The 19,874-nt window shown below is 37.9% G+C and overlaps 1 protein-coding gene across 1 annotated transcript in view; it reads left to right on the top strand.

Annotated features, from left to right (window-relative positions):
• Positions 1 to 19,874, top strand: part of vdac3 (voltage-dependent anion channel 3) — a 50,955-nt gene that overhangs the window by 13,511 nt on the left and 17,570 nt on the right. Inside the window, exons 2-5 of the mRNA XM_028797561.2 lie at positions 5,937 to 6,008; positions 14,412 to 14,461; positions 16,248 to 16,400; positions 16,636 to 16,688. Of these exons, the coding sequence (XP_028653394.1) occupies positions 5,942 to 6,008; positions 14,412 to 14,461; positions 16,248 to 16,400; positions 16,636 to 16,688 (323 nt within the window). The 5' untranslated portion in view covers positions 5,937 to 5,941. The remainder of the gene's footprint in view (positions 1 to 5,936; positions 6,009 to 14,411; positions 14,462 to 16,247; positions 16,401 to 16,635; positions 16,689 to 19,874) is intronic.

Genomic DNA, 19,874 nt, shown 5'->3' on the forward strand with positions numbered 1-19,874 from the left:
TAATTGTCACCTCTGCTTCTGTCCACTAATCAATGTAGTTTTTATCTCTGTTATCAGAAAGCTCAGTGAATGGGGCCCCAGCTTTAGACCTTTGGAAATCTTTTGAATCTTGCCCTGTTAGTTTTTGGTGTGCCTGCTGATAGGGATAGCATCCTTCTAATGATGTGGAGGGTCACCTCCCCTCTACCATGCTCTTCCTTAGTATATGCATTGATTCGTCCACTCGAAAAACCACAAGGGAAAAATCCCACAAAGTTGGTTAATACATTGATCAATCTGGTCAAAACACCGTGGGGAAAGCTCCACCCTACTTTCTCTGATCAAAGTATAACAAAGCACTCTAAACTCTGAGGGGTAAATCAAAATATTATGCAACTGGGCCACGTAGCCAAAAAAGTTAAAGAACACTAGCCTACATCATTAGTCCATGTTTTGCATTGGGTAGTCTTGGCATTGATATGCAGGCCCAGCTTTCCAGCCCTTTTGCTAATGTTGTTGCACAGCTCCTGAGCTCTTGCTTTTGATTCTTCAAGGAAAAGAATGTCCTTGTATTTAGTAATTTCCACTTGGATTTGGATGCACACTGTCAAAGGCACTTTTGAGATTGATGAATACTGCCATGATTTTCTTGCCGCATTTTATGCGCTCTTCCAACACCAGTCTGAATGAAAAGTTCTGATCAGTACAGCCTTGCTCTGGCCTAGTCTGGCCTGTAGCCACATTGCTATCCTCTTGTGGAAGCTACATGGAATGGTTGTAGATGGGCTCGGATGATCTGTTTGAATACTGACCCAGCCACTGATATGAGACTTATTCCCCTGTAGTTTTCACATTGTATCTTATTGCTCTTTTTGAATACATGGACAATGTTGGTTAATTTCCATTCCACAGGAATGCATTCTACATTCCATATTAATGTAATTAGCATATGTAGATATTCAGCTAGAAGATCACCACCTTCTTTCAATGCCTCCGCTTCCCATTCTTGTTTAGTTTGATGGCTCTGGCTACAGTGACATTCTTTTTTGTTGGCTAATCAGTGTTCATGATGTAGCTCTAAAAAATGTAATGAGTCAACATGACCTCCCTATATTGTTACACAGTGGCCTTATTAGAGCATTAGAACAATCTGGAGGAGAACAGGCCATTCAGCCCAACAAAGTCTCCCAGTCCTATCCACTTCATTTTTCCAAAATAACATCAAGTCAAGTTTTGGTCCTTGAAGTCCTGCTGTTTACCACACTACTTGGCAACTTATTTCATGTGTGTGTGGTCCTCCCATATGAAGAAAAGCTTCCAAATATTTTTGCAAAATTTACCTTTATCAGGTTTCCAACTGTGTCTTCTTGAAGTCGTTTTAATATAAGTCTCTGTCCACTGTACTGTTTCCATTCATATTTTTGAACCCTTCAATCATGTCTCCTCTTAATCATCTTTTGCTTAAACTGAAAAGGTTCAGCTCTTTTAATCTTTCCACATAACTCATCCCCTGTAACCGTGGAATCGGCCTAGTCACTCTTCTCTGGAATTTTTCTAGCACTTTTGTCATTTTTGCATCCTGGAGACCAAAACTGCAGAGAGTAATTCAGATGAGGTCTAACCAGTGTGTTATAAAGCTTGGGCATAACCTCCTTGGCTTGTATTGTACACATCAGGGTGCTATTTAAAATAGCATTCTGCTAGTAGATATGTTCCGATCAATGGGCTTCCAATCTAAAATGGTTGGTGATTGGTAAATTGGCTAATCACAAAAACAGATCTTTTCAGCCCATGCTGTTCAAGGCTTTGTGGTAATTTAGTTGCAGTGCTTTTTTTTTTTTTTTTTTTTTTTTTTTTGCAGCGAACTTTCTGTAGTGTAAACAAAGCAAATGAAGTCAAGGCTTGTTTTACAAGAGAACAGAGACGATTGAATTATTAGCCTTTACATTAAAGAAAGTGGAGCAGTAAACTGAGAAAAGATTCGGAGAAGTTAAACAGCAAGAAAAGCTACTTTAATAAATTCAGACTTTTTCATTTTGACCTTTAATTGAAATGGATGCCGTCTGAGTTTGGAGCACAAGCTTGTTTTAAGTGCCTCATCTTTTCAATTGGGAAAAGAAAATATAAAGATGAACTTGAAATTGCTGCTTAGTTAACAATAGTGTTGTTAGCTTAACAGCAAAATGTCTCTTACTTATAAACCTTTTAAGCATGTTAGTCTTGTTTCTTCTTTATAAATGACTTAATGAACATTTGATACATTTGCAGCTTTTTTAAAGATGTGAACTGTTTATTTTTAGTACAAGGTTTGATAAGAAGCAAGTACTGCAATATTAAAATGGTAATCCATATTTATAATTACACCTTAAGAATTATGAATGTCTGGCTGATTCACTGAAGAGAAAAACACACCTGTATAAATATAGTAAAACTGTACTTTAACAGTAAAAAACAGCTATAGTGCAATTAATGATTAAAAATGATTAAAACCTATAAGAGGTATATTTACACTTTAAGTAGTGTTTAACTGCCAATACCAATTTATTGATTGTGTGTGTAATATTTTATATTACATGGCATCCCAAGCACCCGACACAATAGACACCATTACGCAAGTTTGGCGGCTGTTAGAGAAATGGTGGAAAACTACTTTTTTTTAATAAGCCTTGTTTCAGATAGGAACATTACAGAAAAAGTAAAGAATATGACAGCTTGTAATTATGAGACGCATATGCCATATGTATTAAAGATAAATATTTTTATACTTAGGTTATTAGTATGTATTTTAAGTAAATTTTATTTATTTTAGTATTTTTATGGTCACTGAGCAATAAGCCTCAAGAATTTCATTTTGTTAATAAAAAATAGTTAAATAATTAAATAGTTTAATTATAAAAATACACTTTAATCTAGGACATAAGGCCTCTATGCATCTGGTTATGCAGGAGGTTCATGCAAAACATTTTTTAAAGGGATAAATTGTCAGTCGGAATCGGCATCTGAATTCAGCTGATCAAGTAACATGAAATCGGTATTGGTCATAAAAAAACTAATGGAAGCATTCCTGTCTGTTAGCCTTTTTAATGGCTTCTGAACACTGTCTGTCAGTTGATAATGTTCGAGTCCACCATGACTCCTAAATCTTTCTCATAAGGCGTACTTTCGATTTTCAGACCTCCCATTGTGTATTCAAACCTTTTTACTTCCTTTGTGTGACACTTTATGCTTACTTACATTAAATTTCATCTGCCACAAATTTTCTCAAGCCTGTATGCTGTCCAAGTGCCCCTGTAATGATTCAAAGGAACTTGGACATATTATCATATTTTATGTAATATGATTATTTTATAGTGATGCACTGATTGGTGGTTTCTTCTTTATTTTGTAATGATCAATTTTAGGACATGTCTCATCCCAGACTGCTACATACAGGCCTTCAACTCTCAACATAAGGATTTTACTTAATTTACTCAGGATGTAGAATGCTTAACTGTTTTCTTATATTCCTCTAATATGGCACTCAGACACTGATTGATTGCCCTGTTTTTTCTTTACCATCTTCATATTGACCGTTTGGTGCAAACAACATGGAAATCTTTGTCAAAGTAGCATCAGTCCCATTTAAACAATGTGTTTATTATAATTTGTCTGTTTATTAGAAAATATTTGGAAATGAATAAAGCTAGGAATACTAATCAGATCCAATGTACAAATATTTTGAAGATAACCTGTGAAAGAAAAAAAGGAAAGAAAAAATATAAGAATAATTGCACTAAGAATTTAATATAAGCAAGCATTAATTATGCTAATTAATTGTGAAATGTGTTAAAGTAAAAATTTTCAGCCATTGTGGCCTTTCAGAAACTCTGGTTGATATCCTTGCAGAATAACATTTGAGAAAGTAAAATTTAAGAAATGAAATGACGTAGCATTTTGCCTTTCAGCTGCTGCAGCATCCAATAATACGTCTGTGCAGTCCTTGGAGGTTTATTATTATTATTATTATTATTTTTTTGTTACTAAGAAGGACTAGTCAGCACAGATGTTGTGATCCAAAGTTCAAAAGACTGATTGTGAAACTGAAGCATACTTGAAAAATGTCTCCGATGAGAACTGATTGTGTCACCATAATATTCTAGTAATCCATTTGAACTAAAGTGTATCCACTGAAAGTGTCTGCACTTAAGTTGTACTTAATTCTTTGATAAAATAGGCGCAATTCATGAATATGAAGTATATAACACAGCAAGTAGGAGGATGGGTGAACAGCAGCTACAACAGTATATTGTCTTGTCACTTTTAGATCCAATAGAGTTAATTACCACTTTCCAGTCTATTTTTTTGGTCTAACATGCCAGAAACTTTATACATGAGTAGGTGGGTTATGTATTTAAACTTTGGTGGGACTGTTACCTGCTAAGCAGCCCTTTATCCCCTACATACTAGTTTTAATGTACAGGACATTTGCATAGTGCTTTTCCTTGCTGCCTCCCAACTCCTAAGTAAATTCCTGCCTGGGCACTGCCTATGAAAGATAGATAGATACATTCATTATTAAGCTCTCCCAAGGGCACACTTCAGTGCTATAATAACCTGTGCATAAAAACCACACATTCATGTCTAAAGAGTAAAATAAATAATTAAAAGTAAATATAATAATTATGACAATAATCTATTAAAATAAATCTTAAAATGTCAGGAAAGACATAGTTGTAACCATAAAAAATGTTTTAACAAAATGACAGCTGGTAAAAAAAGACCTCGAAAATCATTCTTCTGAATCACTGTGGTAGAATTCAGGTATATGCTGATGGTGCTCTCCTGATTGACCAGTGTGTCATGCAAATTGTGGAATTTGCAAATTTGCCCCGTATCGCTTTTCCATTTTAATTCATTTTGATGAATTTGTTTTTCATATTATTAATGACATTGCTTTTAATGTGCTGTACCCAACAGAGAGAGTTGACGTGAATGGCTTTTTCAGATCCTGTTAATGAGCACAGTTTTAACAGTGTTGGCCAATACGTTGTAGTGACGTTTGAAAGGGAGTTCATTTCACTTTAGCACATCAGGACCTGAAATTGCAATAGGGTGACAGCTATGCAGTCAAGTTGATTATTTTATTTTATAATGTAACTTGTGGGGTATATGTTAAATAAGTTTTTTAATGGTCTGCAAGAGTGCAGTGGTGGAGAAGACTACATACAACATGAAATGCATATTTGAGATATAATGAAAAATAGATTGAACAAGAGAATTGTGAATTGAATATGTCAACATTAGGTTGGTACACCTTTAAAATTGTTCACCATATAACCACTTTTGTATGTTCTTCCATCATACATAAGATTTACACAGTGGTTTAGAAGAGAATAGACTGCTTGCTGGTAGATTTTTAGTGAGGCTGCTTTGCCAGCAGCACTGGAACAGAACATTGTGAGTGTAATCACTCAGCTGTCAGTCTAAGGTCATAATTATCTTTTCATTTTCTGTAAAACGTTTTCCAACAATTGATAGATTTATGAAGCATATAGTAATGTGAGTGTTTAATGGAGACCAGTGAACCTGTGACATAAACAAGGGCTCAAAAAAATTACAATTAAAGAAGTACCTGCTACTTTAAAGTCACTGTGTGACAGGTACATTTGCAGTGATTGTCATCCTTACAAGAAGTCTCACTACAGGATTTACTCATTTTACACAACTCTGTATGTACTGTTTTATGTGGTGCATCTTTATGCAACTTTGCCAAGATGCATAGAGATGTTGTGTGTTTAATTTGTTTGTTGGTAAACAATTCTAGATGTCAGTTAACATTGTCAAAAAGAATTGCTGTCTTTGCTGCACAATAAAGATTTTTTTTGTATCTTGTGTGTGACAAGATATAATAAATAAATTTATGCATGAAGTTTAATCTCCGTTCTAAATATTATTTTTCTTCTCTCTCCACACCATAGGCACAATGGCTGTTCCTCCTTCGTATTCAGACTTGGGCAAATCTGCCAAGGATATTTTTAGTAAAGGATATGGTAAGTCCTGTTGTACTTCCAATGATTGAAATATTTTTTTCCAGTAGTTTACATTGTATCTGAAACATAATTGTTGTATGAAACTTTCTTACCTCTACCATCTTTGAAATAGCTTGTTGTGAGTTGTAGTGGGCTTGAATTATGATACTGTCATACTCTGCCATATTATGCTGCATTCAGCTACTATGTTAAGTACCTGTGATGGCTTGTTTTCCTACTTTATTGTGTTCACATGAGCTTTGTTTTTTTTTTTTTTTGTTTCTCATCCCCCCAAAAACGAAATTATGATTAAATAGCAAATGACATAGTCCGGGACACTGGTGGAAAGTAGGGCTGTCACAAGAACCAATTTTTCAGTACCAAGTTGATACCAAAGTTCTTAAAACATACTGGTGTTTTTACAGTATTGGTAATACTGAGAAAGACTTTGACATACTCATGTACTCATGCATGATTGCGTGACTGCAAGTAAACAAATTACTTCAGAAGACACAGTAATACATGAGAAAGTCATGAGTAAAACGTCATATGGAAATGGCTCACAATGGTGATGATAAAGCACTGCAAATGGCTCACAATGGTGATGATACAGCACCACATCAAAACATGTTAAAAAGAGAGCAGAAGTTGTGTCTCAGAGCACTTTTAAGTATGAGGCAGGAGAAATTTAGCTTGCAATTGCAGGAATTGTATTTGTTATTAAAAAAGGAAAACAAGGCAAGACACACAAACAGTCTCTCGTTATTGCCACTTTTATTCCATTATGGAGTTAGTTCAGAAAGAGATCTGTGTGCACTTAAAGAGGAAATGACATTACCTATTGGATGGAGTATGATCATTTAACTTGTATTGTCATGCATTTGTAAGAAGAGATGAAAATATAACTAGACTAATTTGACTTATCCATGATATATTACTTTTTAGTAGTAATTTTTAACCTAGTAATCAGGTAAATTTAAATCTTACAATAGCAAATAGTAAAAACTTAAGACAGTGGTTCTCCGACAAACCAGACTTTAAAAGCAGGTTGTTACAAAAACTGCTTTAAAGAGCTTGTTTAAATGAAAATATCCTGAATTATCTTGGAATTGACTAATTCATCAGTATAGATAATTGCTTGAGTTTTTTTTTGTCTTGATTTTAAGCAGTATTATTTGGGTACTGGAAGAAAATGTCAGAGAATGAATGTAGAATGTGCACATGCAAAGATATGACAGCTAGTTCATGGTATAAAATTCTTTGTAAACCTTCTGCTGAAATCCCCCCAAGATTATAACCCCCCCCCCCCATTTGTTGTTACACTGGGGGATCCCTTAACCCTTCCACACATTAAAGTTTACCCCCTGCATTGTATTTTGTGAATGCCAGTACTAATTTACTTAAATGATAATTTGGCAACTAATTGATGGATATATCAGTATTGGATATACCCATATTTTAAAGCTGACCTCTCTCATATATATATATATATATATATATATATATATACACACACACACACACACACAGTGCTTCCGGAAAGTATTCACAGCACATCACTTTTTCCATATTGTGTTATGTTACAGCCTTATTCCAAAATGGATTAATTTTTTCCCTCAGAATTCTACACACAACACCCCATAATGACCGTGAAAAAAAGTTTACTTGAGGTTTTTGCAAATTTATTTAAAAAAAAAACAAAACAAAAACTGAGAAATTACATGTACTGTACATAAGTATTCACAGCCTTTGCTCAATACTTTGTCGATGCACCTTTGGCAGCAATTACAGCCTCAAGTCTTTTTGAGTATGATGCCACAAGCTTGGCACACCTATCCTTGGCCAGTTTCGCCCATTCCTCTTTGCAGGACCTCTCAAGCTCCATCAGGTTGGATGGGAAGCGTCACTGCACAGCCATTTTAAGATTTCTCCAGAGATGTTCAATCGGATTTAAGTCTGAGCTCTGGCTGGGCCACTCAAGGACATTCACAGAGTTGTCCTGAAGCCACTCCTTTGATATCTTGGCTGTGTGCTTAGGGTCATTGTCCTGCTGAAAGATGAACCGTCGCCCCAGTCTGAGGTCAAGAGTGCTCTGGAGCAGGTTTTCATCCAGGATGTCTCTGTACATTGCTGCAGTCATCTTTCCCTTTATCCTGACTAGTCTCCCAGTCCCTGCCGCTGAAAAACATCCCCACAGTATGATGCTGCCACCACCATGCTTCACTGTAGGGATGGTATTGGCCTTGTGATGAGCGGTGTCTGGTTTCTTCCAAACGTGACGCCTGGCATTCACACCAAAAAGTTCAATCTTTGTCTCATCAGACCAGAGAATTTTGTTTCTTGTGGTCTGAGAGTCCTTCAGGTGCCTTTTGGCAAACTCCAGGCGGGCTGCCATGTGCCTTTTACTAAGGAGTGGCTTCCGTCTGGCCACCCTACCATACAGGCCTGATTGGTGGATTGCTGCAGAGATGGTTGTCCTTCTGGAAGGTTCTCCTCTCTCCACAGAGGACCTCTGGAGCTCTGACAGAGTGACCATTGGGTTCTTGGTCACCTCCCTGACTAAGGCCCTTCTCCCCCGATTGCTCAGTTTAGATGGCCGGCCAGCTCTAGGAAGAGTCCTGGTGTTTTCGAACTTCTTCCACTAATGGATGATGGAGGTCACTGTGCTCATTGGGACTTTCAAAGCAGCAGAAATTTTTCTGAAACCTCCCCATATTTGTGCCTGAAGACATTCCTGTCTCAGAGGTCTACAGACAATTCCTTTGACTTCATGCTTGGTGTGTGCTCTGACATGAACTGTCAACTGTGGGACCTTATATAGACAGGTGTGTGTGAATACTTATGTACATGTGCTTTCTCAATTTTTTTATTTATAATAAATTTGCAAAAATCTCAAGTAAACATTTTTCACGTTGTCATTATGGGGTGTTGTGTGTAGAATTCTGAGGAAAAAAATGAATCTAATCCATTTTGGAATAAGGCTGTAACATAACAAAATGTGGAAAAAGTGATGCACTGTGAATACTTTCCGGGTGCACTGTATTTATATAATATATATAAAATCTCTTTACAACGAAATTTTCATTACAAGGAAGTACTTTTCTGGTCCCGACAGTTTCCTCATATGACATGAGTCTATAGAAATCTCGTTACTACGAAGTACATTCAGCAGATACTTTCATTACAACGAAGTGACCTTGAAATGCCTGAATGAATCATCCACAGAGCAGTTAGTTCTCTGGTCGCAGCTCAGTTGTGCACAACGATCCCCAAACAGAAACATTGTAATTTTTTTTTTTCTTTGAACTTTCCTCATACTTTTTTTTTTTTTTTGCTTGCAGTTTTTGTTTTCGGTGGTTTTCAGTGATACCTTTTGCTCATTGCTCGTCAACATTTGAAAACAGCAAAAAGAAAAAAGATGTTGCCAGTGAATTCGGAATTTTGCCATCAACACTGTCAACTTTCTTGAAAGACCGAGCAAAAAAAAATGAAAAATCTCAAGTTGCAAACGTATGCGAACTGCTGCATTTGAAGACGTTCAAAAAGCCGTTTTTATGTGGTTAAGTGATGCTTGTTCAACATTCTTTTTAATGCGGCACTCATTCAAGAAAATGTGAGGTTTCTAAACTCTCTTGGGACCTCCCCCAACTGGACAGCACGCTGGAGAGCGTCTCGAAGTGTGATCACTGCGTCTGTGGAAGACTGTTTATCTGTTGCCAGGGCAACAGCAGGCTCACAGCTCTGATGCGGCTTGGCACTGAAGCAAACAGAAAAGATCTCAAATGGTAATGCAAGGAACATTGTAAATGTGCAAGGCACAGTATTACTTGGTCACTAACCTGTTCACAACCCTGCCTGATTGCTGTGTCTGGTTATAGCAGAGTAGCAGATCAAGCTACAATAAATAACCATGCTGTTCCTGTTTCAAGCTGAAGAAAGCTGGTTTTGCTAAAGTACTGAGACTCAGCCTCGTGCTTTGGGGTGTAAAGACAGGGACTTATAACGCGACCCCGATCTTTTAGGATTGGCTTCTGTGGTGCCGCACTGCACTGCTGTGAGCCTGCTGTTGCCCTGCCCCAGCAACGGACAAATAATCTTACACAAATGCGGCAATCGCGCTTCGGGGCGCACTTCAGCGTTGCGTTCCCGTTGGGTGGGGGGGAATCCCAAAAGAGTTCAGAAACCTCACAATATGAAGAAGATGAACAAGATGATTCAGCTTCTGATTGATTACTGTGCTGCCCACAACATGCTTCTGAATTTAGATAATGTTCGCGTTGAATTCCTCCCACCCAATTGCACAGCAGTGCTTCAGCCATTGGGTTTGGGTATCATTTGCACCCTGAAAGTGTATTATCGCAAAGAAATGCTGAGAAAAATTCTCCTCAGCATAACTTGTAGACAGGAGGAGATTAAAATTAACACAAAAGAAGCTATTGAAATGATTGCAAACGCCTGGACATAAGTTAAAGAAAGCACTATAGTGACAAATACAGAATCTCATTACAATGAAATTTTCATTACAATGAAATATTTTTTAGGTCCCTGGCATGCATATATATATGTATATGAATATACACTGTGTGTGTATATGTATATACACTGTGTGTGTATATGTGTGTGTATATATATATATATATATATATATATATATATATATATATATATATATATATATATATACAGTACTGTGCAAAAGTTTTAGGCAGATGTGAAAAACTGCTGCAAACAAAATGCAGTGAATGAACAAAAGAGAAATCTAAATCAAATCAATATTTGGTGTGACCACCCTTTGCCTTCAAAACAGCATCAATTCTTCTAAGTACACTTACACACAAATTTTGAAGGAACTCGGCTGGTAGGTTGTTCCAAACATCTTGGAGAACTAACCACAGATCTTCTGTGGATGTAGGCATCCTCTCATCCTTCTGTCTCTTCATGTAATCCCAGACACACTCGATGATGTTGAGATCAGGGCTCTGTGGGGGCCATACCATCACTTCCAGGACTTCTTGTTCTTCTTTACGCTGAAGATAGTTCTTAATGACTTTGGCTGTATGTTTGGGGTTGTTCTCCTGCTGCAGAATAAATTTGGGGCCAATCATACACCTCCCTGATGGTATTGCATGATAGATAAGTATCTGCCTGTATTTCTCAGCATTGAGAACACCATTAATCCTGACCAAATCTCCAACTCCATTTGCAGAAATGCAGCCCCAAACGTTCAAGGAACCTCCACCGTGCTTCACTGTTGCCTGCAGACGCTCATTATTGTATAATTATAGTGTATTGCATTATTGGCTGCTCTCCAGCCCTTCGACGAACAAACTGCTTTCTGCTACAGCCAAATATTTCAAATTTTGACTCATTAGTCCAGAGCACCTGCTGCCATTTTTCTGCACCCCAGTTCCTATGTTTTCGTGCATACTTGAGTCGCTTGGCCTTGTTTCCACGTCGGAGGTATGGCTTTTTGGCTGCAACTCTTCCATGAAGACCACTTCTGGCCAGCCGGACAGTAGATGGGTATACCTGGGTCCCACTGGTTTCTGCCAGTTCTGAGCTGATGGCACTGCTGGACATCTTCCGATTTCGAAGGGTAATAAGCTTGATGTGTCTTTCATCTGCTGCACTAAGTTTCCTTGGCCGACCACTGCGTCTACAATCCTCAACGTTGCCCGTTTCTTTGTGCTTCAAAAGAGCTTGAACAGCACATCTTGAAACCCCAGTCTGCTTTGAAATCTTAGTCTGGGAGAGACCTTGCTGATGCAGTATAACTACCTTGTGTCTTGTTGCTGTGCTCAATCTTGCCATGATATGAAACTGTCTTCCACAACCTCAGCTTGGTAGCAGAGTTTGGCTGTTCCTCACTCAGTTTTAAGCCTCCTACACAGCTGTTTCTGTTTCAGTTAACTCTTTAAGAGCGGATGTCGATTTTTGTCGAAAGAAGGGGTTGAGGGCGAATGTCGACAAAAGTCGACATCCAGGGATAGAGGGCGACAATCAGCTGTTAATGGCGACAAATCTCACTGTCACGTCACAGGCATTCCCTCTGTGCTTGGAGGAATGCTAGACTCGTTGACTCAGCAACTAATCCTTGCGTGTGCGTGAGTTGCGAAATGTAAACAATGGCAAGATGGCATCGACATGTGACAAGGGAGCGAAGCGAGTGCAGAAAAGAAAACACTCGGCAGACGATGTTTTGTGCATTATCGCGGAGTCGGACTCTGATTTTTCAGAATCGGATTTTATTGACAGTGATCAGGAGATCGAGCAAGAGAGTGAGAAGCTGGCATAAGCTGATCAGACACCAGCCAATGCCATGCCAGCTGATCCGCTGCCAGTTGAGCGCCTTCGCGCAGCCGATGCATGTACGGCAAGGTTCACATGGGATAAATACACAGACGTTGATCCGTTGAGAGCCGATCTGGCTACCGGACTTCACAAGACGGCATGGCTTGCTGTTGGACACGACAGATCACCAGCTGTTGAACTACTACAGGCTGGTCTCTCCTGATGCTGCTTTTCAGCTACTGTCAGACGAGACAAACAGGTAGGCAGAGAAATTTTTTGAATCGCGGCCTGCGGTTGCATCGCATTCTTGTTTTTCAAAGTGGAAACCCACAACAAAAGACGAGATGAAGCGTGCTGTGGCATTACAAATAGAGATGGGACAGAACTGGTGATATAACTTCAGGGATCATTGGTCCAAACATGCTTTGTCCCCTGGTGGCTTTGGACAGGTTATGCAGTGTGGTGATAGGTACGTGCTGCTGCAAAGGTTTATTCACTTCTGTAATAAACAGAAGCAAATCCCATGGGGTGAGCCAGGCTATAATGCCATGCATAAAGTTCATAAAGTTTCAGAAGATGAAAAGAGGTGACAATACGGTTTTCATGCGGGCAGAAAACTTGGTGGCAGTGGCATGGCACGATGGCAAATGGGTGACTTGTCTCTCTACAGTACACACCAACAATATATGTGAGAAAATGCAGCAACAGACAATTGAAAAGTAGGCACCAAAGCAACACATATTGTAAGGAGTGCAATGTGGCAATGACTGAAATTGGTTGCTTTGTGCAAGATCAGACTTTGCAGGACTTTGCTGTATAAAATGTATGTGAAATCATAGAGCATGCAGGCTCATACAACATGTAAGACAGTAACATTTGTCAAAAGTAAATATTTTTTGTTGATTTGATATGTTAAACAATTGCTTTGTGTTCGTTTTTAAAAAATGTTAGTTTTTGGAAAAATATTCAGCCCTGGGAGATAAGAAACAAAAAAAAACCATTAGCCCTAAAAGAGTTAATGACTGTGTTTCAACCTGCATGTGACATTGATGATCATTAGCACCTGTTTGGTATAACTGGTTCATCAAACACCTGACTAGAATCCTACAAAATCCCTGACTTTGTGCAAGTGTACCTATAAGAATTGATGCTGGTTTGAAGGCAAAAGGTAGTAACACCAAATATTGATTTGATTTAGATTTTTCTTTTGCTCACTCACTTTGCATTTTGTAAATTGATAACAATAAACAATCATTATTTATATTTCTGAAAGCATGCTTTGTTTATAGCATTTTTTCACACCTGCCTATATATATATATATATGTAATATGTGTGTGTATGTATGTGTGTATAATGTATATGTGTGTGTTATACAGGCTAAAACATCCACTGTGATTCAATGTTGTTTTACCAGTAAAATATGAAAACTTTCAAGGGGTGAATACTTTTTATAGACACTGTATAAAGTCATGGGAATCTTTAATAAGCTACTATATTGAGAAGTCAAAGCAAAAAACTGGGCAACCTTTTCTAAGTATCATGGATGAGAGATTCTGGACATTATAACCCATTCATTTGCTAAATGGGTCCTTCTAAAAGACAAAAGACAAAGATGGGAAACTCAGTCTGGTAAAATACTCCTTTACCTTACTGGTCCAGTGACTTCCATTTAGAATTTCTTACTTCACATGACTACAGCAGTTTGGTTGCTCCTGAGACAATGCATCCTTTGCAACAGTAAATGTGAGTTATGTTCTTACTCCCAGCCTATCAACACTGCTTATTGACTTGTACAATAAAAGTGGCTCAAGTCCTGAAACGCAGTGACATTAAATTGTGAAAACAATTCAGATGTTTACCTTGATGAATTTTAACCTTTAACTTAAAGTTGGTATGGTTCAGAAAAGATATAAAAAAGGTAGATTGCTGCACACCGCACACATTTTAAATTTATATTGATTATAAAAATTGCATTAGGAAGAGCGAATTACAAGTCAGTCAGACATACTGGTCTCTCTTTTTTACATGAGGAGGAACAATTGACTTGCTTATCGTAAATAGTTAAACAGTGAAATGCAAAATGCAGAGAATGTATGATTTTTGGCTCGGCTAACAAAGTATGGTATTTGCAGGGTATGGAGCAGTGAAGCTGGACTTGAAGACCAAGTCTCAAAGTGGAGTGGTGAGTAATCAAGCCTAGAAAGGTGGCTCCTTGAGTAAGGTCCATACCATAATTAGCATGGCAGCATGTCTTTGTAGTTTCCAGTTCTCTCTGCTGTCTAGAAACTAGGAATGGAGTGAATTCTTGGATGTATCATGGTCCAGGTATTCATTTTGTATTCAGATAACTAGATTAAATTGTAGTTAATGCAGTGTTTCTTTTTCTTTTTCTTGCTACCATTGGATGCTTCCTACAGATGGTAAGATGACCCAACTCCAAATGTAACACAGTGTGCTTATGCTTTGGAAGTATTGGAGTTTTTACATTCCTCAAATTTTTTGATTTTTAGATTTTTTAACAGAGCTAGTCTAGTTACATTCTAGCATTGAAATGTTGAAGAGGCAGTTTTCAAATTTCAGTTACTGGTTTTTAAATTACGCATCAGTATGGTTAATTCAGATGGTCAGGCTGCCATGAGCAACATTGCTCAGGGATGGTAATATTTATGCTTTCCTTTTAGGAATGACAATTGAACATTCAAAAAAATCCAAAGCATACAATGTTTCCTGCTTTTATTAAAGCATAAGCATTTGTAAACATTTTATTTCCCATTGCTGGCAAATGTCTTGTTTCCTGACGTTAGTCTGTCAGGTTTCATTAGAAAAACTGTTGCTGTGACAACACAAAAGAGCTGCTTGTGCACAATATGTCAAGGTAAGATGTTTTAGCATCCATCTGATGCCATGTTGAATACAAACTATAATCTGACATATCAGACATTCACTTGTTACTTAACCAGCCTAGAGTTTGCTACTTGCTGTAGGTACTAGAATAATTCATTTCCAGTGCAGTGTGTGTTTTTTGAGCTCATAAGCAAGGGCTACAGAGAGGGGAAAAACACAATGTGAAGGGACATTTTGAAGGTCAGTGAAAACCTTAGCACAACATTTGAGGTTCTGAAAAATCATTTACTGTTACTATAGTTAAAATCCAACTGTTTTTTAAAGAGACAGCGGTGCAGTTTATGTATTGATCACCTAAACCTAGTGCCCAGTCTTTGCTTTTTAAAAGGAACCAGATGCTTTTATCCAAAGAGGCTTACAAATGAGGTCAGCATAATCAAGTCCTTGTCAGTTTTGGTCAGTTTTGAAAGAAGTGTTACAACAATGGGTTACAAACGCTGACCAAAACAAGTGAAAAGTGTTACAGACCTTGAAAGTAAGCAAGCCAATTAAAACACAAGACTAGTTAGACTTGCCTTAACTGCAAATTTAACCTAGCATCAAAAACCATTAGTAATTAGCAAAAAAATCACCAAATGTGAAAGTCAAATGCTTCTTAAACACTCTGATTGGATGAATGTGGGCAGCTCTTCCCACCAGAGAAGGACTACACATGAAAAGAGTGAATTGAAATGTGATGCCACATGGAGGTGGTATGAGCAGACCTGAGTGGTCAATAAGGAGCATAAAACCTGATGAGGGCCTCCAAATAAGCAGGTGCTGAACCACTGATAGCCCTTTAGACAAACTTCAATTCTAGGTTCCTCAAAGCAGTGCGAGTTTGGAGTCTGTACTGGGTTATTAGCAACACATTAGTTTGCTTAACAATAGAAATCTGGAAATGCAAATATAGGAATCGGAAAGCACTTTTTTTTAAATGAACTTTCTCAGGAACCTAGAACAGTCTGCCATATGTAGTTAATTAGGTAATCAGCTGAATGATGAATTATCTTATGGTCTTATAAAATTAAAAAGGAGTTTTTTTTTTTCTTTTGTAAGAAACTAATGAATGGCTTTTCTGGCAGGAGTTCAACACCTCTGGATCATCAAACACAGACACTGGCAAGGCCTCTGGTAGCCTTGAGACCAAATACAAGATGCATGATTTGGGACTTAGCTTCACCCAGAAATGGAACACAGACAACACACTAACCACGGAGGTTAGCATGGAGGATCAGGTAAGTCGGCCAATTCCGTTATCTAGTTTGCGTTGTTATGGAAGAGTATGTGTTTTGTTTTGTTCTGGGTTTTATTTTTTCTTATTTGTTCTTAACTAGTGTGAATGAAAAGAAGATAATTGACATTTGATGCTTCATTTGATTAATTTGCTGATAAACTTGATAATTCAGTTTTTTCCTTTTATAAGTCAACCCAAGATACTTATTTTGTGTTTTGTTTTTTCCCCACCCATAGTTGGCCAAAGGACTGAAGCTGACCTTTGACACATCATTTGTGCCAAATACTGGGTAAAGTAGTGCTGTCACAAGTGTTATATTTGTCTGTGCAAGTAGTTTACATTTCATATCCATTTTCCAGATCATTTAATCCTATTGTTTTTTGTTTCCATTTTTATGTGAATAGGTAAGCATTGCTGGAAGGGAAAATAGATTTAGCGTTATAAAGTGTCTTCCATGAAAGAAATAAAGATAATACATAGAAAACATAACAAATTTAAATATATACAGATGGGTTTGAAGTTACCGACAAGTTTTGCTTCTGTGGATGATTGTAGACCAGTTTTGTATGTGACTTGGAACTTACCCTGAAAAATGTCCATTAGTGTAATATCTGCAAAAATACATAATGTTTTGTTATTTTATAGAAAGTTTCAAGCTTAGTCATAAAATGACAGTGAAGCAATATTATACTGTACTTTAAATCATAAAACACAAATAATATAGACCATGAGTTTTAATCATAGGTATGCCTAGTATGTTGACTTTATTCTTTATGCAGTTTTTCATAATGATACAGCACCTCATGGAGTTATAAAAGTGGGTTCTGTTTGTTTCTCTGCTATTGTGAAGCACCGATTCAATGTAGTCTGCACTTTCTGCATGCTGTATGACCAAGAAGTAAGGTGCCCAGTAGTTACCTATAAATTGGTTTAGGTGTGTGTGTGTGTATAATATAAATAAATAAATAATGGAAAGATGCCAATAATTTTCTCCAGTCCGTTCTAGAGTTCTGTGTGAAATGATATCAGACTTGCTTTTTTGTGTCATTGCATTCTGTGAAAGAAGTTTAGGAGTGCCAGTATTTTGGTCATGACTTTGTGTGTGTATTATAATATAATGTAATATAATATATAATCTACTCTATATCCTCTTTAATAAAACCCCTTTTGTGCGTCCAGTGTCCGTGTGCGTGTGACTTCTGGTGAAGTGCGCATGCGTGGGGCACGGTACGATGCTCCAAAGGCCGCCTGATGCATCACACAAGACACAGAGGGCGGGACCTATAAATTATTGCGCGGCCAATCCAGTCGGATTTCTGTAAATGAAGTAAGACTTAAAACAAAAGGCACGAAAAATCCAATCGAGTACTGAGACGCGGAGACCAGCTTCCCCAAAGAGGTGGGATTAGTGTTTGTTGTTGTGCAAGTGTTCACTCTGAGGATGTCAGATTTGCGTTTAAGAAGCCTGGCCTGGTAAAGTGTCAGTCGTTGAAGGGTTTTTCCTAAATATACAAATTTTCATGATATTACAATAGGATGACTTTTAAAAGTAGATTTATTTTCACGCACATAAAATCTGCTGGGGAGACACCACACATACAATAATCAGCTGCACACCAGCACGGAATAAAATACTTGCTGGAGAGACGCCAGAAGCACGATTATCAACTGCACGCCACACATTACATCAGTTGCTGGGGAGAATCTGCTGATTGCCCACTGTTGTGACAGAAAATTAAACGCATATTAGGGACATCAAAGCCAGTATTACTGTCAGAGAAAATTACAGGCATTTTACGGAAATACAAACCAGTATTACTGCGAGAGAAAATTAAAGGCACACAATACAGTGACGCATATTACAGCCACTACAAGCCAGTATTACTGTAACAGAAAATATTACGGACGTACAAGCCTATATTACTGTGACTATCTACTAACAACATGCCACCTGAAAAAGAAAATGAGCATCAGAAAAACGCTAAAAGAGAAAGACTCAGAAGAGCAAATAGATCTATAGAAGAAATATATATATAATAAAAAAATCCTAAGCCTAAAAATGCAGCAATTTTATGTGACTTTTTTGTCACACTTTAAATTTGGCTTATTTTAAAACCTACGGTACTTATGTATGTTTGGTATCATTCTTTTCAGAATTTATCAAACTTTAATGTGATGTTGTTAGATTTTCAGATTCTTACTCCGTTTTTAAATTATAAACTAAAATATCAAGAACTCACGTACCACGTGACAAGACTTTGTGCCAACAGATTTAACCACGCCCGGGGCCGGGAATAAAAGACAAAGAGTAGATGACAAAGACAGCTGCTGTACAGGCTTTTAAACGTTCGAAGCACCGTGCAAGATGCAGATTGCGTGGCACGGCAGCAGCAAACCAGCAGCTGATCGAGCAAAGAGAGGGTGGGAAAAAAAAATTTGTTTCCCATTGTATCGCCATTTAAGAGGGGGTTTCGGAGGAACAACAGCGTCTTCTTGGGGGTGCGTTTAGCCTCCCTCTTCATAACACGAGCGGCAGAGATGCGAAGTGGCTGGCGCGTAGCGCAGGCAAGAGGGGTTGGCGAGCGAAGCATGCAGGGGTCAAACCCCATAGTATAATATACAGTAATCCCTCGCTATATCGCGCTTTGACTTTCACGGCTTCACTCTATCGCAGATTTTATATGTAAGCATATTTAAATATATATCGCGGATTTTTCGCTGGTTCATGGGTTTCGGTGGACAATAGGTCTTTTAATTTCTTGGTACATGCTTCCTCAGTTGGTTTGCCCAGTTGATTTCATACAAGGGACGCTATTGGCAGATGGCTGAGAAGCTACCCAATCAGAGCACATATTATGTTCACACCCCTAGAGGATACGGACACTCCTCAAAAAATGCTGAACGACTACCTTCACATTGCTCCCTTCCTTGCTGGGCTTACTTGTGGCTGCTTTGTCAAGCGACATGCTTCCTGCACGGTGCTTCGCATACTTAAAAGCTCGAACAGCACCTATCGGTTTTTGATCGTTTGCTTTTCTCTCTCGCTGACATTGATATTTAAAAGCCCAAACAGCACCTATTGATTTTTTGATTGTTTTTTGATTTTCTCTCTCTCTCTGACATTCTCTGCTCCTGACGCGCACTCCTTTGAAGAGGAAGATATGTTTGCATTCTTTTAATTGTGAGGCGGAACTGTCATCTCTGTCTTGTCGTGGAGAACGTTTAAACTTTTGAAAAAGAGACAAATGTTTGTTTGCAGTGTTTGAATAAAGTTCCTGTCTCTCACAACCTCCTGTGTTTCTGTGCAAATCTGTGACCGAAGTGTGACAATATAAAAATAACCATATAAACATATGGTTTTTACTTCGCAGATTTTTATTTTGCAGATTTTCACCCATCGCTGGGCTCTGGATCGTAACCCCTGCGATAGGTGAGGGATGACTGTAGTATAATATATATTTAAGGGTATTTGCAT

Source organism: Erpetoichthys calabaricus, chromosome 1 (assembly GCF_900747795.2).
Source record: "Erpetoichthys calabaricus chromosome 1, fErpCal1.3, whole genome shotgun sequence".
Taxonomy (NCBI): domain Eukaryota; kingdom Metazoa; phylum Chordata; class Cladistia; order Polypteriformes; family Polypteridae; genus Erpetoichthys; species Erpetoichthys calabaricus.